The following is a 25,450-nucleotide window of genomic DNA, read 5'->3' on the forward strand; positions in this document are numbered from 1 at the left end:
ACAAGGTGGGCCGTTGCATCTCTTTCTAATTAGGGTGACCATGAGTTATATGTATCTGGGATATTAGGATAACGTGGAATATATAGTTTGGCCAAGATCTTTTCTCATTCGTGCATAGTCAGAGAGAGTATTATTGTATTTTTGCTGTGCTAGTATTGTGGCCCCTGAAAAGGAATGGATATTTTGAAATTGAAATATTTTTATTTCAGGTATTATACCCATATATGTAAGAGTAGTTACAAATTTTCTTAAATACTATGTTAGTAACTTAGTATCCACAGTTTAATTATTACATTAATTTTAAGTAAATAATCACAGTCACAAATAAATAAATTAATTAAAATTGTTATTAAATAATGAACTAGTATAATATATCAATTAAATTAAAAGATAATATATAGTTTATTCTCTTCTGTAAAACGCTTCACAAAATCTTACTTAATTTAGTCGTCCTAAAAGCTGTTGCTGATAGGCGTACTGGACCGCCACCATGATCGATCGTGAGGAAGGTGGTCCGCCGTAACTTCTGTCAAGAACACAGGTATGAGTAAGAGAGAGAAAGACATATGCTGACAGGACCAGGGTCGTGGTCCGCTCGGCCCGTTTATTATAGTTTTTAAGCGCTTGTCAATGGAGCGTAATAGACATTAGAGAGAAACATATTATCTTATTCTTACGATAGTATTATGGAGCTTGTTAGAGTCGAGACTACCGCGAACGCAGAAGTTCGCAAATTGCAAGCATCTTTCTCTGTCACTTCTAACTCCTTTATATCTCCATGTATAAATTATTAACGAGTTTTTCAAACTACTCTCACTTGGTCTTGTTTATTGACTTGAACATTTTGCGCACTAGGGATGTTACTCTGTCGACTCACAAAACTAACGATATCCGATTTTTCGACTGTCGATATTCGTTCTCGCTTACATATACTAATTATTGGGGGCCTGCCGCAAAAACCGAAATTCGCAAATTGCGGGGATCTTTCTCTTTTACTCTAACTAAGACGTAATAAGACTGACAGAGAAAAACGCCCGCAATTGATGAACTTCGAATTTCGTGGTTGTTGTCCTGGATTCCATGTGGATGAGATTTATATTTTCTAATTAAACTACTTAAGGTTTTACGATGCCGGACATGTGTTTGAAAATTAATAAATAGCGGTCGTTAGCCGCCACTGTCGAACTCAAAAATGGTCACGATTTTTCATTTGTAGTCTGCCTCTTTCGCACTCATGGTATATTCATATGCGTGATGGCTTACGTTTTGCACTCTTTAACTATCTTTAATTCTTTAAGCGTCATCTACTCATCGTAGATCTGTGATTGCAACTAGTTTTTAAATTTGCCGCCTTTGTCGCTTTGCCGGAAATGTGTGTCCAACCTATATCGAATCGATTACGTATATATAAAAGTTAGTAAAACCGTTTCAGTATTAAAATATAATGTATAAACGTAAGTCTGGAATGTTTAAGGACTTTGGATTTAAAATTTGGCAATTAATTATTCTGTATGAGCTATCATTCCACCAATTTTATCATGGCGAAATATAGATATACCTAATTAGATAAACTTACTTAAGTATTTAATAAGAATTGTGTAAAACTGATTCACATCGTGCGGACATCATGGTCACCCTAATGAGTTTGACAGTTATAGTCTTGTTTTTTTTAACGTAAAATTGAACGATTGTGGTTCACCTGTGAAAATATATACCACAATCAGCAAAACTTTCCCTTCTACCAACCTGTCACACAACATTTTTTACCCATTTTTGAAATATTTCGCAATTAAATGCTGAGCCCCAACATTCACGTATTTTGGAAATATCTCAAAAATATGTCGTCAAGTTGGGGATACCAATTAATATTCAAAGTTTCTACAATGTCTACCATGTTAAAATTAACGTTTTTTTTGTTGTGCACATGCTTGGTTTAATCAGTTAATAATATTAACATCATAATTATTTACAAATTACTTAAAAGATTTGAGAACCGCACTCTGTATATAGCACTAAAATAGTATAAGAAAGTCTTTAATTTCGTGTTTTTTAACATTGGCAGCATGTGCAAGTGAGACACCGAGCCCAACTTTTGCTATCTCAAGTGGACCGTTTTCTCTAGTCTGGTAAGAACACCTTTCTGCCTCCGTGATAAGGTTCAATTTACTATGACAAAAAAAAATAGAGTGTGCTCCATTTTATATCTCCATGCCTTCATCGCTGTCATTCAGTACTGTCACTGTCAATTTGTTAAGTCAAAATAGCGCCTCCCGAGCCAGCTGCTATAAGCTATAAGCCTTTCATTTTGTTTAGACGGAAACGAAAGGAAAGTGAAGTACAAAGAAGAAGTAAATGCCAGTTTGTTATTGTGGAAATATTTTTGTAAATGTGTATATTGTAAATGACTAAAACGTGTTATTAAATTTTTTACTGTCACGGAAAGATTAATAAGTACATCGTGATCTACTAAAAGTTTGGATTGGATATAAGTTATGGACAAATCAAGGTATTTCTTTCACGTATTATACTTCTCTTTGTTGCTATGACTCATAAGATTTATTACTGAATTGATGCTGCACGTCTTACGATGTAGTCTACTTTAGTACTTTCTGTTATTGAATATTGTTTTATGTATTTGTCATTACCAAGTGTAAACTCTTTTGCAGATTTTCGATGCTTCTTTTAGAGCCTGGTGAAATTTACTTTGAAGATTATTCATGTATTTTCAATGATTTTGAATCATTACATGGAGGTAATTCCAGACAAGGTAGACTGAAACTTTGCTCAAAGTCCCTTGTGTTTGAGCCCAGAGACTGGACATATCCATTAATAAAGTTACACTTTAGAGACTGCATGAGCATAGATGTGATAAAGGCTCAAACTTCTGAGAGTCCACAGAATGTAATCAAAGTAGAAATAAAGCAGTATGCAGAAATGCTAGAGGAGAATATATTGGCCCCATATAAATTTCAATATGAAAAGAAAACATTTTATATATTTTTTGATTTTGCTTCGGCAGAAGAGACACTATATCAAATGCATCAGTTGCAAAGGGCATCCACTTTGAATGCACCTGAACACAACAGCATGGTGGCTACTATTCTGCACTCTAGATATATGCGGATGGTATTTGACCCAGTGATGATGGATGACTTTACTGAGGAGATAGTTTGTGAGCTGCAGGCGGAGAAAATATCACCCCTAGTTAGGCATCAAGGCAAGCTGGCTTTAACACCAACAACATTATATTTTCAACCCTTTAGTAATGTTGAAAGTGTGAGTATATTTATATGATTCATATTAGATACTATCAAAGCTAGTGCAAATATTATGAAATTGAGTTTGTTTGCCAGATAAGATAGCTGTGACTAATCAATAACCAGTTGTCGCTGAAATGAATGTTGACTACATCTGAATGGTGATTTGAATACCGGATCCCTTTGTTTAGCATAATCATTGAAAGTCATAATCTAATGATAGTCATATTATCATTAGTCATAACTCTGAAACTGTTAACTTTTAAGGAATTTCCTTAGGTTATTTTATAGATAGGTTTGGTTTGTTTTATGGCAATCCTGAAAAGTGTGTTTCTGAGAAAAAGCAAATTATGGCTAATGAAAATGCGGACAAACAATACATTATGACTTAAAACTTTACGGGAAATAATAGAGACCCTTTGAATACAGATGTTTCTTATGTGTATTCAGATCACAGCATCTTTGAGAAAATACACACCTTTTTGTTTGGCTGTTTTAGTTGTACAATTACTCAATATATTTTTTTCGGTTTTTCGTTTATGGGGAAATTTAATGTGACTATATTTAATTTTAATTTAATTTTGAAGTAGTTATACTTAACCTACTGATGACTGGCTTCCTATACATAGTACAGTCACGGAAAGCCCTCCCTGCGTACCTGCCTACGTCCATGACTTTTATTTGTATTATTAATTTATTTGCAGAGTCCAATTTTGAAACTAAAGCTAAGCCACCTGAAGCGGTTGTACAAGCGCAGATTTTTACTAAGGCAAGTTGTATGTATCACTCAATGTTGTTCTGTTATTCCTTATCTGCTAAGCTATATTTGTAAAATTATATTGCTTTATTCACTTAATGCACTTAATGTAGGTATTGCCTCATTCACTTTATCAGCTGTACATCCTGTCTAGTTGGAAATAATGCAATAATTTTATTAGTTTTAAAAAATTTCTTGTTATTACCAGGGGGGAGAAACTGATCCTTTCGGACATTCTCGGCTCTGTCTGGCGCAGCATTGCTAGCAATTATTATTATTTGTAAATTTGTATGTCACTAACTTAAATTAATTTTAAGATTTGTTGTACTATACTAATACTATATGGATCTCCCTAGATTAGAAATAAATAAATAATTGAATTATTAGGGTTGATACAACTTGACGTCCGTTTGCGGGCACAACCACAGATAAGATATTGACTTTAACTACTAGAAAGGGACAGCATGATTCATCTCTAAATTGCTGTCAAACTTCGGTTTTGTAGGAAGTTTCTTTTCTGTATGGTAATACTATTACTTAATCTGGGTCATTACTAAGAAAATCATACTGTTGGAGGTCAATAAAAAAAAACTTGAAGTTTGGACGAAGCTGTCAATATTAGTCATAGCAGTCACCTTTGTAAAAACTAGTGCCTACGCCAATACTTGGAATTCATTGACAAGTGGACCCCAGGTTCTCATCATCCCATAGCAAAAAGCCGGGACAAGATGATTGTCATCATAAAATACATAGTTTATTTTTAATATTCACTTTAACTTATGAATTGAAACATAATTAAGTATGAATTATAAGTCAATTAACGTTTCATCGTTTTCATTTTGTTTGATTAGTCTGCTTTTTTGTCTCCTATATATTAAAAAAAAAAAAACATTTCAGTTTAAATTCTATGTAGGTATATTTTATCCTAAATCGCCATGAAATGCTCGCAGTAGCTTTTCTTTTATGGAGTGTGACCTTCATGGTCATTTACCGTAACTTGCAATTATCGCTGTTTACAAACGGAGGCTACCATTGTAGTTCGTTGCACAACTTCCTTATAATTAGGTATTCTTAACACTCCATTACTGCAGATTAGGTTCTATTTGGATTGTATTTAATTATGTTCATAATACGAGTATTAGTAGGTAATAGGTAGGTTAGGTTAGGTTTGGTGAAAGTTAGGTTTTTAATAAGTACATTGATCTGCATAACCTTTTTTTGTTAGTATAGTCAGCAAACGAGCAGACGAGCCGCCTGATGGGAAGCGGTCATCGTCGCCCATGGATATTTAGGGCTGTTAATTGTTATTTTAACTTTTAGTTAGGGCTCTGTAAATATTTGCAGTTGTTGTTAATTCATGTAAGGTACATTCGGGAAATTCCGAAGAAAAACTTTGTGATTGAATCATGGTATGATTGAATGAAAGGAATTTACCTTAGGCTTGAAACTTTTCTTCATAGTCAATGCTTTTCGTACTATTTTTTTTTTGATAACTCAGGTATCCCAAGTTGAAAATAATCATGTACATATTCATGCACGTGAGGATTAAAATATTTTTATATAAGTTCAGATTAGAGTTTCGAGTGCCTCATTTTTTAAATTGTGTATTTTTTCATACTGTAAAAGTTTGGTAAGAAAATTATGTATGTTGCCCGCGGTATTTCCAGACCGATATGACCTTCAAACTTTCAAGAAAAGAGTGTACACCCATCTTAAATTTCGGCAACGCACTTGCAACTCTTCTGTTGCAGTTGTCCGAATCAACTAGGGCGACGGTAATTTAGCAACCATCAAGCGATTCTCTGCTTGATTGCAATCTGGAGGTCGCGGGTTCAAACCCCGGGTCGAACCAATGAGTTTTTCGGAACTTATGTACCTACGAAATATCATTTGATATTTACCAGTCGCTTTTCGGCGACGGAAAACATCGTGAGGAAACCGGACTAGTCCCGATAAGGCCTAGTTTACCCTCTGGGTTGGAAGGTCAGAAGGCAGTCGCTTTCGTAGAAACTAGTGTCTACGCCAATTCTCGGGATTAGTTGCCAAGCGGACCCCAGGCTCCCATGAGCCGTGGCAAAAATGCCTGGACAACGCGTGGAAGTAGGTATATACAGTCAAAGGAAATATAAGCGGATCAATTCGTATGCTATTTCCGTAATCGGGGTAGTCACAATATTAGGTGCCCAAAATCGGCAGCATATTCTACACGTGTCACACACCTCTGAGGCCCTACCGCGAACACCAAAGTTCACAAATTGCGGACATCTTTCCCTTTTACTCCAATCAAGGCATAATTACAGTGATAGAGAAAGATGCCTGCAATTTGCGAACTTCGGTTTTCGCGGTAGGCCCTCTGTATCGCAGTTACATATGTGCGATGGCAGGAGTAGTGCCGTCAACCCACCATCACGCAAAATAGGCGCGAATTGCGACGTCGAGTTGCGGAAACCAAGCCCGCGAATACGAATACATATGTGCTAACTCGAGGCACCGATATTGATTATTGATAAAATTCGCTACATTTCTGAAAATACTAATTTAGGAATACATAAATAATATAAAAAATACACGCAGACAAAAGGATACTGACATTTTCAACAATGCTGCATTATGTATGACAATGCACTGTATTTTTTATTAAAAAAATAAAGAGTTGCTAAATGTGGTTTTGATGTCATCTAAGATATTTTTTGCGTTTTTGCGTTTTAGTAATTCATTGTAATATGTAGTACTTAGTTTTTTTTTTTGTTTGTTTTTTTTTTTTTTTTTTTTTTTGTTTTTTTTTTAAGGTTTGTTGTGTCAGTTGAAGACACAGGGCCCTCGCTAGGGATACGGGCGACCCTGTGCCCGTGGTGACATTTGTGAAAAGGCTGGTGTGATTTATGCGATGCCGGGTCCGGCATCACCATCAGTCAGAAAGCAATGGTGATGCTCGAGTTGAAGACCCGGCGTTGTTGTTATGATTTTAATTGGCCCCATGGTCCCCGCGTTAAATACGGGCGGCCATGGTTCCTGGTTGATATTTGTTAGGTGAAGTTGGTTTATGCGATTTATTTTAGATTTTTGTTTGTGAAATTTATGTTGTTGTAATAGTGAAATTTAGTTTGGTTTGGTTGGCTGAAATTTTTGGTTTGGTTGAATGTTGAATAGTTTTGAAATGGTTTAGTTTAAATTGGTAGAATTGGTTGTGGTTGGAGGGACCGCAGTAGAAGTAAATAATTCACTCAACGGACGCTGCTGCCCGTCCGTCGGTTATCCCTTAGTCGCCTTTTACGACACCCACGGGACGAGATGGGGTGGTGCTATTCTAAACGCCGGCACCACACGGCGAGTTGAAGATGATGAAGTTGAATTGTTTTTTGATGGGGGTTTAAATTGGGGGTTTTGGTTTGTTTACGCGAATAGGGACCGCAGTAGGTGTTGGTAACACTGTTCAACGGACGCTGCTGCCCATCCGTCGCTTATCCCTTAGTCGCCTTTTACGACACCCACGGGACGAGATGGGGTGGTGCTATTCTAACGCCGGCACCACACGGCGAGTACTTAGTAGTTACCTACTATATTTGACGATCTTATACAAAAAGTACCACATTGTGGGATGTAGATAAGGTTTGTTTCTAATTAAATATAGCAGAATAACTTTCTTAACTACTGACTTTAAGCTATTTTTGTTTGTAATTGCATTTTTGATTAAAATAATACATATTACTACCAGACACAGAGATCTTTATATGAAACCAACTTGGATCCTGGTTTGTTGCAATATATCTCAATCAAACAAGTTTATTAGAAAGCATATTATGAATAAGCATAATATTTGTATCTGTTACAGGGCTTGGAAATATACAGTGCAGAAGAGAGCTCAGTAGCCCACATCTACCTAACATTTCAGTCTCAGGACGACAGAGACAGAACTTACGATATTTTGGAGCAGTCGCCCAGTGTTCTTCTCGAAAGAGTTCACGCCGAGGAAACGACGCTGCAATGGCAAAATGGAGTGGTTTCTAATTATGACTACTTGATGCATTTAAATTGGTAATTATAATTTTAACTATTTACCATTGAGTAATACCGAGGTATGCAATATGGAATGATGTTTTCTGCTATTTTAATGGGACCCAACCGGCAATTTCTATTTGAACGGGAAAGGTGTGAAAAGGGGAGCCCCTTTCTGATTCACTATATTATAATTAATTTATTTATTTTGCACTCTAGTGGAAGTGGGCGGAAACCAAGCACCGGTAATATATATTTCAACGAGTTATAAAACAACTCATTGAGGGAATTTAATTTAAAGTCCGGACGGCTGAGCGAGAACTGAATAAGACGAAGATAAAATGGATATTTATACTCCGAGTTAGACTCAGCTCTGCTTTTTACTTCGATTACAAATTAATATGTCATTTCCCATTTGTTTTTCAGCCTCGCAGACAGAAGTAAAAATGATCTCACTCAATACCCAGTATTTCCATGGGTAATATCGGACTATACATCTACAGAGTTGGACTTAGACAATGTTGATGTGTACAGAGATCTGTCAAAGCCCATGGGGGCGTTAAATCCAGATAGGTTAGAGAAATTAAAAGACAGATATCAGGAGATGTCCCATCCTAAATTTATGTACGGTTCACATTATTCCGCCCCAGGATTGGTGCTATTTTATCTAGTAAGTAAAATTACTACTCTTATTAATGTAAGTTAATTTCGATGACGCGCAGATTTGTCAAATATAACCTTTAATAACATGGTAATACGAATCACGCGTCGTCATGAATGACGCGATCTATACTGCACCTAAACATGTTTCTGATTTTCAGGTCAGAAAATATCCCGAATATATGCTTTGTCTTCAGAATGGAAGATTTGACCATCCTGATCGAATGTTCAATTCAGTGAAAGATGTGTATAATAACTGTTTAAGAAACATGTCAGATTTTAAGGTAAATTAATTTAATTTTCCTTTGTTACTTGTACATAAGCAGTTATTAGGTAATATGCCCCTTTTTCATCAGAACACTATAGAGTTAGACCTAGATAACTTGGCAACGATTTTTATAGAACTGATGTGCAAGTGTTATTTTAAACGTCAAACTTCTATGAAATTATGAATTTATGATGTTTAAATAACACTTGCACGTCTGTGATATAAAAATCGTTGCAGATTTATCTTGGTCCTACTCTAAGTTTATATGTAATGCTAATGTTCAAAGAGAATTTGAAATAGAGGTGGATTGTCAAAGAAAAGTTTGTAGCCACAGTAAATGGCTCGAAACGATGCCGCCATACCTTTGGCCTATGATCTAGTCGATGACGCCACTTTTGATATTTAACAAATCTAACACATATCAGTCAAAGAATAAGGATCAAAGTCAAATAGCGTTCTAAAAGTTTTATTCATGTGTCGAAAGATGGCAGTAAATTCTGTAACTACAAAATGTATTTTGACATAATTCCACGTCTATTTCAAATTCTCTGCCTGTAGGTACATGTCCAGGTCGGTAAGTAACGAGATTTACTTGTTGGACGGTAAATTGTCATTGTCAGATTTCAATGTCAGCGTGGTAAAACAGGGCCCTATTGACTAAATTTGCCAAGCAAAAAAACACTTTTCCGTTTCAAATTTAGATTTGTGTTTCTTTTACTGAATATTTTTATAAAAGCACCCTATAAATTACAGGAGCTAGTTCCCGAATTCTATGATACAGACGCTAAAGGCGATTTTCTAGTAAACAAATACCAAATAAATTTTGGCGATCGTCATGACGGGACCAAAGTAAACAACGTGGCGCTCCCGCCCTGGGCAGATTCGCCGGCAAACTTCGTGGCAAAGCTTCGGGAGGCGTTGGAGTCCGAATATGTCTCTAGGCACTTACATTTGTGGATCGATCTCATTTTTGGATACAAACAGAGAGGGGAGGAAGCTATTAAAGCTAATAATGGTACGTGGTATTGTTTTTTATTGATGTGTGCAATAAACCGTATTTGTATTGTATTGTATTGTATGTGACTTTCTTGCAAGCGTATTTTATTTGTGTTTATTGAAAGCATTTCGCATTATTTTTAACCGTTTCTTAAATGGCTTATATTTTCTGACATCTAAGTATTTTATTTATTACCGCGATGGTGCCAACGCATATGACCTGTATAGTATCTAAGCAAATGAAAAAATATAACTATTAATATCACTCCGTTTATTTGAATATTCTTTTCCATGCACATTTTTGTCATTCGTGATTGGAACATTTTATAATTTTATTTTTTTTCAGTTTTTCATCACGTATGCTACGAAGGCTCCGTTGACTTAGACGACATCTACGACATGAACGACAGGCATGCGTTAGAAGTGCAAATCATGGAATTTGGTCAAGTACCAAAACAACTTTTTACTAAACCCCACGTTCGAAGGGTGACACACGAAATACCGAAAAGTATAAAAGAGGACTTGGAAGAAAACGATATTGTTTATAGACTGGAATGCATTGACAGTATTCAACTACATAAGGAAGAAGTCACGTGTGCATTAAGACAAGGTCAAAGACTGATTTCTGTGGGTAAAGATGGGACCCTAAAAGTATATGATACGTCATTGAAGAAGCAAATAAGAAGCGTCATACTGAGCGCTACGCCGCTTAGCTCGTGCGTCATGGTCGATGAAAATATTGTCGCAGCTGGCTCGTGGGACAATGAAATGTGAGTACTTAATTTTATTGTATTGTGCACTAAAACTGACCTTTGATTTCGCTTTCTCATATAGTTTTCCTTGACATTGATTATGGTTTTCTGTTGTGTTCTGATTACAAAAGTTTTCTTGGAGATTAAATAAATTAAGGTCACTGTGGTTAAGACCGTCTATCAGATAAGACCGCCTACAAGCTCTTTCGTTGCTTAACACATTCACTGCCGGGAACGCACCTGGTGGGCGCTCGTGAACTTTGTTCAGATGCCGGACAACCCGCTGGGCGGGTTGTTTTGTACGCAGCTATAGACCACCGGTTTCTGGGGTAGTGCGCCGTTTTTTGTCTGGCAGTGAATGTGTTAAATTCTTGTGTTTGTACATAAATCTACTCCACTTATATTACAGAAGGTTGGTAGAAGGACGAAGCTCTTCCTTTCTGATTGTGTCTAAGCGAAGTACGTTTTCAAATACGAGAGTTCTTGCCCGGCTTATGGGCATAATTTGACGGTCTTCCAAACCAAAAAATTATATACCTCCACATTGTTTTTTTCACATTGAACCTTATAAATCGTTTTTTTTTTCAGATATTTGTACGACGTGGATTACGGTAGAGTGGTGGAGAGCTTCCGAGCGCATGACGACTGCGTAAGCTGTTTGTTGTGGCTAGAAAAAGGTAAATAACTCCATCTATCTTTCCCTGCAGCATCTTGTACATATCTCTGTCTTCTAGCTGGATACTGCTTATTCAGCTATTTATTTACACCACTCTCACGGATATTGCGTAGAAACTATTTTTTACGTTTTTCCGCTGCTTACTTTAGAAGTCAATTTAAGGCATTCCTTACATTGGATATTCTTCGACTCGCTCCAATCTCAAAGTTTTTCCGACGTTGTCACTCGTTGAAATATGTACAGTCCCCAACAGATCAGTATCGGAGCGGCCGAGGTGCTCAAAAATATCTGAACACGCACACTAACGCCTTGACAGCGTGTTCAGATATTTGTGAGCGCCTTGGCCGCTCCGATATATATGATGGCGACTGTACTATTGAATATAATTGATACGTGTCTTTGTATAATTATGAAGCAGAAAGAGAAAAATATAGTACATTGTGCAACGAGAGGGGTAAGTGAAATTGTAAACCCGAGTTTGCAATATTCTTACCCGGGGGAGTTACACACAATATTTTTCATCACACTTGCGAAGAAAAAACTTAATTTTAAGCGAAATAATTCTTAAATACGGTGATATATCAAATATTCGTCCGCCATTTTGTAATTTCTTGACAGATGAGGCATTGAAGGCACAGGCCTATTCGGCATTCAGCCACGATTGAAAATTATGTCAAAATATTTTAAACGGCTGTTAAATTAATAAAATTAAATAATTTTAAACATAAACAAAATTATAAACGTCAGTATTTTAAAAGTAAAACTCATTTATGCTACTTGGTTTGTATGAATAAGTGACATTATAAAAAGAACTATAACTCCCTAAGGAGTTACAGCTTTTTTTCACAATCCATAAGTCCCGCGGGATCAATATAGGCTTTTGCCCTTCAGTACACCTGCATGAAATAAGATCTTTTTCGAGCAAGAGTTAAGAAAAAAAATGAATCGGATTCATAGATGCTGCGAAAAGTCAAGTGACGATACATTTCAGTTTCGATTGCCTTTTCTATCAACGATTGTCATCTTGGCGAGGTCCCCTATTCTACCTTGATTATAATACTCTTAATTTGTTGGCTTGGCAGAGCGGCTCCTGATATCAGGCGGACACGACGGCGTAGTGCGCGCGTGGGGCGAGCTCGGCCGCACGGGGCAGGCGCTGCGCGGGCTGCGCGCCGAGTTCGACCACGACGGGAAGGTGTGCGCCGTCACCTTCAGGTACGTGCTGTTAGACAGAGACAGATATCGCTGCGCGGTCTTGGCGCTGAGTTTTCAATAAGGATTGTGCCTTCACCTTCACTGACGTACTGTTACACAGAAAGTTTACTGTCATTACGATATTCGATAAAATCTTGTTTACGGTACACGGGAAAAGGTCACGCCATTGTGAACCTAACTAAAGACATGCGATAGATGACAAATATATCAAGTGGGCATGATATCTCGTTTATAATTTTCATTCCTGTATGTACACTAAAAATCATGCATATGTTTAGTACTAGTCTGGTCTGAAGCAGCAACTTGCTAGTATGAGAGACCGCCAAACACACAATAACTTACCTTTGCTCACCTTTTCATTGTTTCAGACGTCGCCGCCACAGCGTAGACATTATCGCCGGCACGAGCGACGGCGAACTCTACGTATGGGACTTAATGGCGCGCGAATTGCTCGCCAAGATGTCCATCCACACTTCTCCCATCGTTGGCGCCTGTTTTATACCCGCCGGCGACCGTATTGTCACCATCGCGCGCGACACCGACATGAGCGTGACAGACCTGCTCGTCTGCGACTCGGTGAGTACTAATCGCTATATGCGACAAGCACATGTAGACAAACAATGACGGAGCTAACCATATTGCATCGTGCTCTTATTACTTAATACGTCAACTGCATATAATTTTTTTTTTCTATTTATTTAGAAACAAACAGTCATACACAATTTTTGATCAAAACTTATAGACAAAAAATAGACCTATAGTTTCATATGTAGAAATAAAATATAAACAGGTCCGTGGCTATTACAAAAAACAAAAATACTTAAATCTGTATTTTATATATATAATTAAGAATGACGGAGCTAAGTAACACTACTGCATCGTGCTAAATTACTCGCCAAAATGTCCGACCACACTTCCTTATCGTCGGCGCCTGTTTTATAGCCGTTTGCGATCGCATCGTTATGTAAAGTTGCGTGTGACACGGACATCAGCGTGACAGATTTGCTCGTTTGTGACTCAGTAAGTGTCTACTCTACTGTAGGTAATACGGGAATTATACTTAGGCAAGCAAGGCTCGGAACCGGGTGTAAAATAGCGGTAAATACCGGTTTATTTTGATTTTACTCCGAACTTTCATAAGAACGCGAACGTTTTAAGAACTTTATTGTAATCTAAATAGACCGGTTTATTCGAGCGTCGAGACGGCTGGCTAGCCTGGGTGTGTGCCGCGTAAACAAAGAAATAGGTAGAAACCGGTTTTTATTATTCTAAACCGGTAAACCTGTCAAGAATTTTATGGAAATGTTTTTCTAAAAACCGGTTTTTTCAAATGAAACCGAAATTTAAACATTTTGCGCCAAGTACATGATAATGGTTTGAAAAATTAACCGGTTTCCGAGCCTTGTTGGCAAGCCAACTTTGTTAGTAGAAAAAGGCGCTTCCTTCGCGACTACATTTATAAAATTTGGCGCCTTTATATACACACAAAGCTGAATTGCCAGCCTATTGCCCAACATATCCGATCACACATAGTCGTGGCGCGCGACACGTTAGTGAGCGTGACAGATCTGCTCGTCTGTGACTCAGTGATTGTTTACTGTATTGTACTAGTTGTGTAGCAACAACATGTCCGTCCACACATCGTTGCCGCGCGCGACACCTCTACACGAGCGTCACCGACCTGCGGGCCGATTTTTGAATTTCGAAAATCTATGGAAAACGGCAACTTTTTTGTACACAAGTGATAACAATTGGGAACTACTGGTAACGAAATACACGATATCGAACGGTCGATATTAAAAAAACGGCTCTCTGCTCGTCTGCGACTCGGTCACCATTTTTCTAACTCTTTTCTTCTCTTTTCTTTTTTTTTCTTTTTTAGGTATTATATATCAACGATCTTGTTCGTGGTTATATGTAAATATATCTAACTGAAATATCAAACGGCTCACCGCATGGCATCTTTAGGTGGTACTACTCGTATTCTGCTCAGGGTCGAGAATCGTATAGTAGATGTTGGTAATGTAGCATTATTGGGACAGGTATACCACGCTCAGCTGGCCGAAGGCGCCGGCGCGCTGTGCTGGCAGGGCCCGCGCGCGCTGTGGCTGGGCGGGCGGCGCGGCGCGCTGCGGCAGTGGGACATGATGCGCGCGCAGCCGCGCGCCGACACGCAGGCGCACCGAGGTATGGACCTGGTTCAACATGTGCAACTTGCGGAAACTTTATCAAAACTTGAAAATTTTCTCGGAAATTTAGAAACAAGGGAAATATTGATTTTGGAAATGGAAAATTTCAATTTCTATACAAAGATATGAGAAGGATTCGAAAATTTTCCAAGTAGATATTTCAATTTTGGAAACTTATCGACGGCATATCAAAGAGTAGGCATACTGTGACACGGCGACCTTTCAGTAGAAAAAAGTGGCAAATTTAAAAATGTAGGTGTTAAGAGTTGACTTCCCATAGAAAATTTAAATTTCGCGCCTTTTTGTGTGTGTGGGCACTGACAAGTTGGGTGTGTTGTGTAGTTCATCCAACGATACATACATTCATCGTGCAGAAGATCAGTTTCTAGGTTAAGAATTTGCCCTTCCCATACAAACGGAGTTTCGTTCTCATTTTAGTCTCTAACTACGAGAAACATTGCACATACAATTACATGAGATATATCTAGTCCTGTAATTAGTTAATATAGCTCCAATTTATAAAACAAACGAAATGGAACAAAAATAAATTTTGTATGAAAAACTTATATTCGCTGTATTTTTTTTTACTATGGTATCTGAAAACTACTACATAAACTAATTATAAGAGATATACCTTATCCTATTGTAAGTACTAAATTTTAAAGCAATCTAGCTAGTCGATTTAAAATGAGAGCGTACTACGTTTGTATGGAGAACCGAGTTTAGTGGGCACCCTTAAGCATGACAGTAGGGCGTGCTCCTGGTGCCGTGCCGGTACTTTCTACAAAATCAGTCCTCGAACCGGGACTTCCTGGTTTTCGCCATACTAATTTAATCCCAGCATTCCCTTCGTGAGACGATCATAAGGAAAAAAATCAGGTAATTATTATTATGGAACCCTTGGGGCACGATTCGAGTCGGAATCGTATTTAGCGGTTTTATTCCATACCGTGTTTTTACTCGCGTGTAATGCTCGTAGTAGCCGTGAATTCAAACGTAGCACTGAAGAGGAAAGTGCGGACTTTCGAAGAATGACAGGAAAATGAACAATACGAATATTTACTAAAGAGGTGAATGAGGAAAATTATTTATGCTTCGTTAGAGAAGAATGTTGAGATTATTAAGAGAAGAATGTTTATGGGTGACAATTTTTTTTTGAATTATCCTTTTATATTTATTGTATCTAATTTAGAAAGTAAATGTAGGAATTTTGTAGAAACTTTTTTTATTTTATTTATTAAAAGTATAAAGTTATTTATAAATATAAAGTTATTTTTTTTATTTAGAAGTAGAGAAAGTAGAGAATTGGGTTTAATAAAGTTATTTATAAATAAAACGCTGGTGGCCTAGTGGTAAGAGCGTGCGACTTGCAAGCCGGAGGTTGCGGGTTCAAAACCCCGGTTTGTACCAATTAGACGTGTGCGCAGATTAAAAAATTATCGGCGGCGGTGTTTGCCAAAAAATCGGCGGCGGCGGCGTGTTTTCGGCGTGATTCAATCCGATCTTATAACTCTCCTTTTTCTTATGATTTCCATGGCATATCGTATTAAAATTAAAAATTACGTACTATAACAAAATTCCAAATATCCTTGAATTTTGCTAGACTGCTAATACTGCTATGGCTTTCATTTAATGGGTTTACAAACATGACTCTAAACACCAGGCTCACTGAGCCGTATCTTCTTTCTCGTTTTCTCATTGCTGAGGATCGCGACCACATGTAATCTGTTTCCATTTCATGCGGTCTTAAGCCGGGTGTACTACACGGTGCAGACTGCTGCAAGAACTTTTCATAGCATTCGACTATCTCACACATGCTCCAACTCGAGCACGTTTGCCGAATGAATCGGTTCGGCCTAAATTCATGTGTTCCTCCGCATCATGCCACCACATAATATATCCGAAGAATCTACCAAAGGCATGTTGTGAAGAACTGAGTGGCGATATTGAGCTCTCTGGGAACGGAGGGGTTTATTATTTTAGCTGTCCAAGGTATAATCAGCAGTCTTCGTTAACACCACATCTCAAAAACGCCAACCTTTGCTACTTCACACTTTTTGAGACCCCATGTTTCGCCACTATACTGGAATATTGAAAAGACGAGAGCTCGTACCAAGCGCACTTTAGTTGCACGTCAAATACCTCTGTTCTTCCAGATCCTGTCGATGTGAGCCGTAGCAATTAGTTTTCCTTTTCTGTTCTGATGAGATGAGATGAGATCTACTTTATATATCGCTCCCTCATTTTTCTTGATGCTTCAGCAGATTAAAGTAACTGAGGATTACTCCGTTACTTTAATCGGTGTTTCAAATCGTTTGAACAACTGGAACAATTCTAATCTGTTTCATTTAATTAATCTATACAACTACTATTTATTTGACAACTGTAACATATATAATACAAAAAAATCCATATTGTTATCCAAAAACCAACTTCGAATAGCTAATTAACAACACTCAAGGTTACGCCGATTTCACGCCGATCATTTATCGGCGGCGGCGGCGTGGCAAAAAAGTCCGGCGGCGGCGACGCGCCGGCTCGGCGCACACGACTAGTACAAATAAGTTTTTGGAACTTATGTACGAAATATCATTTGATATTTACCAGTCGCTTTTCAGTGAAGGAAAACATCGTGAGGAAACCGGGCTAATCCCAATAATGTCTAGATTACCCCTCTAGGTTGGAAGGTCAGATGGCAGTCGCTTTCGTAAAAACTAGTGCCTACGCCAATTCTTAGGGTTAGTGTCTAAGCGGACCCCAGCCTCTCATGAGCCGTGGCAAAATGCCGGGACAACGCGAGGAAGATGATGAAAGTTATTTATAAATAAAAGAAAATTATCGCATGGCGAAATTAATACTCGTAGTTACGGGCGTATAAAAACAATGGTTCTTAGATCATTTTCACACAACTTTTCCCGTTGAATCTACTCTATTTGCATATATTTACGACTTACGACATAAAGGTTGTTACAATCTTTATGCAATAGTTGCAAGTCATCTTAAGGGCACGACATAGAGGGAACAGTATTTTAGAGCCCTTTTACATAATCCGACAGACCGACATGGTATCAAGAAATCAGTATAGCTTCTCATGTGTTCCATTTTTTTCAGTAACTGTTAAAATGACCTACGCATGATGTTGGTTTATTACCAAATACATGTTCAAATAAATTTTATTCATAAAGTGGGTATGTACTTTTGTAGCTGTGTGTCCCTAAACTGTGCAGGCACCTTCAATTATATCTTGTCCAAGAAGCGTGCAACACAAGTTAGGTATTTCTGTTGCTTATTGTACAACCAGCTGCAAAAGTGTAGGTACATTGAATAACCAAAATCCGGCAAGCACTGCTAGACGGAGAACATAAGCTTCGTATACTCGTACGTGTTGCTCATTTTGGGACATCGTGACGTAGCACGGCAGAATTATGAATGTATATAGCACGGTGTGGTTTGGTTTCATTGCACCTAAATATCAATATATGCTACAAAATATCTAAATATCAAATTGTTTCCTTCTAAAAATGGCCGAATATCATAATGACTTATTCAGTAATTCATATCGTCAAAGTCTCAAAATACCAAAGTCTCAAAAAATATGTTTTGTCAAATGCCGAATTAAGTGCATTTGTATAACCTTTGTTTTGTTAACAATAGTTTTTAACAATCTTCTGAAACTAGAAACGATAATATTGGATAAAATACCAGTCATTGATGCATGTAAGTAATTAAAGATTTAGGTATTATGACCCCACGTCGATTTGAAGCAGCATTTTGGGAATGTGGTATTTTGAGAAAAAAAGTTAGTCATTCTGAGATTCAGGCATTTTTTCACTTCCGTTTTGAGATGTCGGAATTTTGGTATATGGGTAAAATGAAATTAACGTGCAATGAAACCAAATCGGTACTGTGAGCTCAGTGTAAACACGCCCTAAAGAAGGAGACGATTAATACTCCCTATATTGTTTCAGACGTGATCAACTGCGTGTATTACGACGCCGCTACGGAGACTGTCGTCACCGCCAGCAAAGACAAAACTGTCAAGATTTGGAATATGATCTCAAGCTCCTGACAAAAGAGGCTCAATTTAGTGAACAGTGCTATTAATTATACTTTATTATTCTTTCTATAAATTATTGTAGTGATAACTTAAGTTTTGCAGTCAATCCTGGTGTCAATCGATTTCCGTTAATTATAATTAACGAATTAGTTAGCTATATATAGCTCTAGATATTTAAATCATTACTTTTGTTTTTATCTTTAACCTTCGTGATGGCAATTTAATAATATTACGGTTTTGATTCGTTATTTTTAGATACAAGCGCCAATTACATCCACACTTCCCGATATCGGGTCCGAAATCAGTCCGATGTCGGGCCTGATAATCGTTTTCCGTTTCACGGTAACTAATACTATGTCTCTAATTGCCAAAAATGTTCAATGTTTGATATTTTTGCATATGAACCATTTTTTTACATTTCGAATATTGTAAACGATGTGCTGATATTTCAGTACAAGATCCCAGACCCGCCAGACTTTACTTATTTTCTCATGAATAAAATGTATGGGATAATGTAGTGCTAGTAAGTACTTTTAGTGTCCGCATACTTGCTATATTATCCCGACGGCCATTTGTTCGGTACAAGGTGTTAAAGGTTGGTAAAGATATTTTTAACTTTTGTTAATATTCTCATGGCTGATTTGTATGTATGTTGTAGAAAATTGAATTGATAATCAACATTGCCAGACCATTTCCGCCGGCGGTAACTTTTACCAGACGCTTTAAAACTGTCAAAAAGATATTGTAACTTATATTCTCACTCTTGATTTTTATATATGATACTTAGGGAATGTTGATTATCAATTTTTAACAATATTTTCTAAAACTTACATAAAAAATCAGCCATGAGAATTTAAGAAAAGTAAGTAATATTTTTTACCTACCTTTAAAGCACCTTGTACCGGACAAATGGCCGTCGGGCCAATACAGCAAGTATGCAGACATTAAAAGTACATACTAACACTATATTATCCCATACATTTTAGTCATGAGAAAATAAGTAAGGTCTGGCGGCTCTGGAAACTTGCTCTATTTGGTGAAACGGAAAAATACTCCTGCTCGGGCCCGAGATCGGGCCTGATATCAAGCCTGACAAAATGTGGATGTAATTGGCACTACAGACTGACATGTTCCTTAAAGTCTGGGTTCCCATTTTTAACCCCCGACCCAAAAAGTATTTGTGCCATTGAAGCTTCCAAAAGTATGAGCCGATATGAATGCATTAAAAAATTAAATACCGTGAATTGTCTGTTGACATAGTTATTAGCTAGATTTTTTGTATGCTTACGAGTATAATTCAAGATATTCAGTTCGTATTGGAAGTAGACGCAGGGTCTCTTTCAAGACAAGCATTTTTCTATTCATTTTGGCGCTTTTACTGGTTATATTCTAGAAGGCAGTTATTACAGGCACAAGTTTTAACGAAGTTATAGGCCGTTTAATATTATCTGAGCATACATAGATACCAGGATTGACTGTGTTCCAGTCAGTTTTAAGAAAATATTGAACAGAACAAAATTGTACTCATGAATTTATCAATATTTGTAGAGTCGAACTAACAAAATAGATAAGTACTATACGAATAATATTAAGAATTCCGCAAAATTGTAGTTTTTATTTTGAAATTTTACACGGTTTAATGAAGGGCAAATGTAATAAAAAAATCATACGAAAACTAGACCATATTTCCGAGAGCAGACTCTCAGAAAAAAAACCTTAAAATGTTAAAATTGGCTCGATAGAAAAAAAACCATGAAAACTTGTTTAATGGCTCAGTTTCATTGGTCGATATAAAGCGTGCGGGGACTCCCCGCTGGCGGAAAAACGACTAGTGAAACTCATAAGTCTATAGTTCGGTCGATATACCTACAACATGCGGGTGACTCCCCGCAGGCGGTAAGGTGGTATAACGACTAGTGAAACTCATAATGGCATGCGTTTTGGAAATCTCCCGCACCCCGGATACGGACCCTATCGACCAATGACAACAGTTCCCCGAATGCGGGCCCTATGACATGCCTTATGGAAAACTTCCGCACCCCACATACGGGCCCTATCGACCAATGAAGCCGTAGTTTTCATTTATTTTCAATTGTATATCGAAAAGCTGCATTCCATAGCAGTGTAATGAAGTATAAAATAGCTAGTGATATAGCCGAGGGATTTGACCAGCGAAATTTTAATCAGAAGTATACTTTCAGAGTTCTCGAGGTAAAACGTCAAAACCCGCGCGATCGTCAAATCTTCCGTAGCAAGCTCGCGCGTTGCGCCGTATTTTTTTTGCCTTTCAAATTTCTTGGTTTTTCGCGCCCTCTTAATACGGAAGTAACTGTTCCCTTTCAAACTAAACTAAACTACAAAACTGATTCTGACTAAATCTGGCAAGTAAGCCCTGCTGATGGCTTAGCACAGGAGCGCCGCAACAGTATCTCGCCCGCTAGATAAGACTACCCTTCTTTTTGTAACAGTATTAATTAGAGAGGGACGAGTAGTCTATTTCGCAGGCGAGATACTGTCGCAGCGCTCCTGTGCTAAACTTACTGGGGATGGACATAAGTTACTTTATTTTGTTAAAAAATCTATATTTTGGAGGGAAAAAGGAAAAACGACACAGACCGATTTCCACGTAGGCACAGCCGCGGGCACGGTTAGTAATATTATTATATTATATGTAACGTCCAATCAGTCCTAGTAGGTATAATAACTAACATTGAATAGGTACCTAGACTAGAAGTTTCAAAATTGTAAGATGTGATAAATTTCAAGGTTGTTTTAAGATGTTATTTTGAAATAGCGATATTGCACAACGTGCTAGTTTGCTTTTAAAAATATTTTATTGTATTAAATCTTGTGATATGCTTAAGGTACCTGTATAAGATCCATTTAAATGACAATAAAATGTATCATATAAAATCTTTTTCGTGTTTTTAATTAATCCGACTACGCCAGTTACGCGACTAAAATAATGTTACTTTTAGTGTTAGGTACATTTTAAATTGCGTAGGTATTATTTGTGTCATTCATATCCTTTTTTGCCAAGTCAGAAAGAAACAATTGCTACCTTTGTCACGCGACGAAGGTATTGTAAGTAGGTACTGAAATTCTCTTAGGATTTTAAGATGATAGAGACGCCCAATTAGCTGCAGCTACCTGGCAGTTTTAAATCTATGGTAAAGAAAGGCAGGTAGATAAGGGTAATTCCTTGATAGCGAATAGGAATGAGCGAGCGTTGAGAGGGTACAAATTATAATCAGCTGAATAGTCCAATATAATTAAAACTTAATAACATGATAATCATTAAGACGAAAAAGACAACAAGAATTCATCTACACAGTAACAGATTCTACCATAGTTTTCTTAATTAATTCACCGAAATTGTCAGTAGTCTCGGTAGCATTGGTCTCAGCCGGCGGCGCCGCGATCTGCTGCTGCAGGTCTGACGCGTCCTGCGTCGTCTGGTCCGAGTGGTCCAGGTTCAGCAGGGTATTGTGACTGAACCAATTCTCATCGTTTTCCTCTGTTTGCAATTTATTGCTAGTTTGATATGGCAACATCATGTTGTAATGAGAATCTGGCTTGTTCTCAGTATTCATACACTCCGTAGTGTTCTTGTATACGCCGTAGTGGTTCTGAGATAAAGGATACTGCATTGAGTCATGCTCGTGCAGGCTTGTGCTCGGTTTGTGGCTGTAATCCGGAACGTACATATGGCCGTAGTGACTAAACATAGAAATATGGGAGTTGTGGGCGAACTCTTCGAAACTTGTTGCAGAGAAGCTCGTTTGCAATCCCTTGAAATGATTATTATCAGATTGCTGTCCATAAACATAGTTGAGATCGTTGTGAAACCTTTGTACATTGCTCGACATGTCGAAGCCCATACTGTTAGGCATGGAGTAAGGGGGGCCTTTACCTTGAAGTATATTGCATGTATAAGAGTCCGCGCGGTTGCTATGGAGATTCTCTTCAAAATGCATAACACTATTTTCATTAATATTTCTATGGTTTAATGCATTGTTTGCGTAATTGTAATTTTTGTTATCCTGCATATTACTGCTTTGAATGGCAACATTGTTCATGTCGCAGTGCACATTGTTAAAACTTCCAGCATTTACACACGATTCCACTTCTACTCTCGGAGTTAAGTTGACGTCGCGTAGTAACCCATCTTCGTGCGTTAGACAGCGTTCTCTATCATATGATGTGTTTGAAACACAAGAAGCTGTATTGGTACTGTGAGCTTCAACCCATTGTCTTTTTGCTGCTTGGTTTTCTTCGTTTTTCTTCTCTAACCCCAATCGCATGAGAGTATGAATAAAGTGTGTCCGAACTCTCACAGGGTTGAACTCTATTCGCCCTGTGGTATTGCCACACCCATCTCTAGTACAGCCACAGGGGAAGTTTAATCTATCAACTTGGCATTTTATGCCAGCCAAACTACATGAGCAATTCTCTGGATTGCAGACTCCTTTGCAAGCACATCCACAGAACTCTCGCGAAGTTCTTATGTCCCGGCACTCGTCTTTTTCATAGCCTTCAATTTTTCGTACTCCCGCTGCCCGTAAAAGAGCTCGCCTTTGCCGTGTGGGTACTGGCTGTAGAAAGTAATAGCTATCTAAATCTAATTCAGATTCAGAAATATCGCTTGCTTCTTCTTCCGTGTCACTATCCTCGCTAGAAGATAGCGCCGCTCCTTGCAATGAATGACGTTCACTTTTCAATTGTTGCAAAATTTGCCTATGTAGTCTTCTTTGTTCTAAAGCATGCTCTGCCAGCGTAAACTTTTGCGAGTGAGTGTGTTCTCTTTCCATCCCTAAAGTAGAACCGCCTTGGGATGGAACACAGGTGAATCCTTGGGTCCTAGGGAAATAGTAAACAGTAACGTTATCAAATTTAATCCCCTCTTTTCTTTTTTTCATCGGTGGTTCTTCTTGACTTTCGTCGCTACATTTTCTTTTAAGACTACTTCGAAGGGGTTTCTGGCTTTGTGCTTCAGAATTTTCTTCTGTGAATTCATTTTTAAAACTGTTACTTAGACCGGCTGAGTGTTCGTGACTTTCAGCATTATTTAGGCCGCTCGTGCATGGCAGTTCAAGATTAAACTTTCGTTCTTCTATAGTTTCTGATCCGATACCAGAGTCACTTCCGTCTGAACGGTCCTGGGCCTCTTCGTCCCGATCATTGCTGGTGCTGTCAGGAGGCAGGCTACCGAGCGCCGAGTCTTCGCTGTCAGCTGATGCAGTGTCCGTCTTAATATCATCTATATCACTTAACGTATCATTATCATCACTTTTAATAGCGTAATCTGCTTTGCTATCGGTATTCTCATAAAACTGAGAGTTATTGCTGGTATCAACATGGCTTTGTTCATCATTTGAGCTAAGATCGTCACTGTTGACATCACTATCACTATTTTTTTCGTCCTTTATCACAAATAAAGATTCTTGTTCTACATTTCTGGGTTCCATTGTGTTTCGAACCGCTTCTTGATCACTAATGTCCTTTGTCGCGTCTGGATTTTCATCCAGCTGATTCTTGGGTAGTGTTGTGTCTGCCATGGCGATCTGTAACAACATAAATAACAAGATTAGTTTTGTGAATTTCTTAGTAGAATTTTGGTAGTGCATATTTAGAAAGACTCAATTGAGCCAAACTGGAATTCAGACTTAACTTGAAATTAAAGGTAGAAATTGCATAGGTTTATTGTTAGAAAAGCTCCTCTTAATTGGTTGAATTTACGAGTACAACAAATCTTAGGTAGGTACGTTATTTTCAAAATGTATTTCCAAAACCCATGAACAATGTATAGTGACAAAGTACAGGGCACCTTGCACTCAGACGAACGAGGCAACATTATAAATCAAACAAAATGATAATTCAAAACCGGTACCTGTTCAAAAGGCAGCGGCCTCGACGAACTTCACCGGTATTGGCGGGCTTGCCTTCGAATTCTCCAGTCCATGGTGATAACGCTCACTCAACTCGCGATAACACTGCTCACCGCTCATCACTGTCCGACATACCTAAACTATCACTACTGTTCCTACTAATCATAATTATTTCTTTTCATAATTCGGTCACCAACTCCAATTCCTTTGTGCGAGATTCACTTTAACGCTGCTATACAATAAGGTTCACTTTTAATCACAAATCACTAGGCGATGTAGAGTTATAACCTTATTTATTTATTTTCCGCCTTATTTTGACGGCAATCTTCTGCTCCTTTTATGGTTGCATGTCCATATCTTCACCCATCGATATTACTGTACTAGGAGACGGTTTTCGTTGGTAGAGAAATTTATTTACACGCGTATGAAGAACAACAGTCGCACTGAGCCAGCTACTTTTACTACACTGATCTCGTTGTTCCCACCTCGCCTAATCGCGTTGGACGACTCAGCCAGCGGGCGGCGACGGCGACGAACGACGCAGGCAAGTTTGTACACGACTAAATTGCGGTGCGCGTTCAAGATGGCTAGTAGAGCGAGGTGGAGGGGTGTTTTAGATTTAGCCGTGTTCGTGCGTTGTTCGACGTGACGTAGCCCCGCCCCGCCGCGCGCCTCACTCCGGCCTTGCGACCCTCCGCGCCGCTCCGGGCTATTATTATTATCGCGCTCTTACAATCGC

The 25,450-nt window shown here is 38.1% G+C and overlaps 2 protein-coding genes across 2 annotated transcripts; one reads left to right on the top strand and one right to left on the bottom strand.

Annotated features, from left to right (window-relative positions):
• The first annotated feature begins 381 nt into the window (after positions 1–381).
• On the top strand, positions 382–21,740 carry LOC133518006 (protein FAN-like). Its single transcript, XM_061851541.1, has 13 exons — positions 382–2,506; positions 2,667–3,276; positions 3,962–4,033; positions 7,847–8,049; positions 8,437–8,680; positions 8,832–8,954; positions 9,692–9,953; positions 10,281–10,704; positions 11,275–11,363; positions 12,445–12,577; positions 12,946–13,153; positions 14,620–14,764; positions 18,735–21,740. The coding sequence occupies exons 1-13, from the start codon at positions 2,493–2,495 to the stop codon at positions 18,833–18,835; spliced, it is 2,628 nt and encodes an 875-aa protein (XP_061707525.1). The 5' UTR covers positions 382–2,492; the 3' UTR covers positions 18,836–21,740.
• Positions 21,741–22,073: 333 nt separating this feature from the next.
• Positions 22,074–25,232, bottom strand: LOC133518007 (uncharacterized). The gene is made up of 2 exons (XM_061851542.1): positions 24,714–25,232; positions 22,074–24,387 (listed from the first exon to the last, which is right to left on the bottom strand). Exon 2 carries the CDS (start codon positions 24,379–24,381, stop codon positions 22,150–22,152), a length of 2,232 nt encoding a protein of 743 aa, XP_061707526.1. The 5' UTR covers positions 24,382–24,387; positions 24,714–25,232; the 3' UTR covers positions 22,074–22,149.
• Positions 25,233–25,450: the final 218 nt, after the last annotated feature.

Source organism: Cydia pomonella, chromosome 5 (genome assembly GCF_033807575.1).
Source record: "Cydia pomonella isolate Wapato2018A chromosome 5, ilCydPomo1, whole genome shotgun sequence".
Lineage (NCBI taxonomy): Eukaryota > Metazoa > Arthropoda > Insecta > Lepidoptera > Tortricidae > Cydia > Cydia pomonella.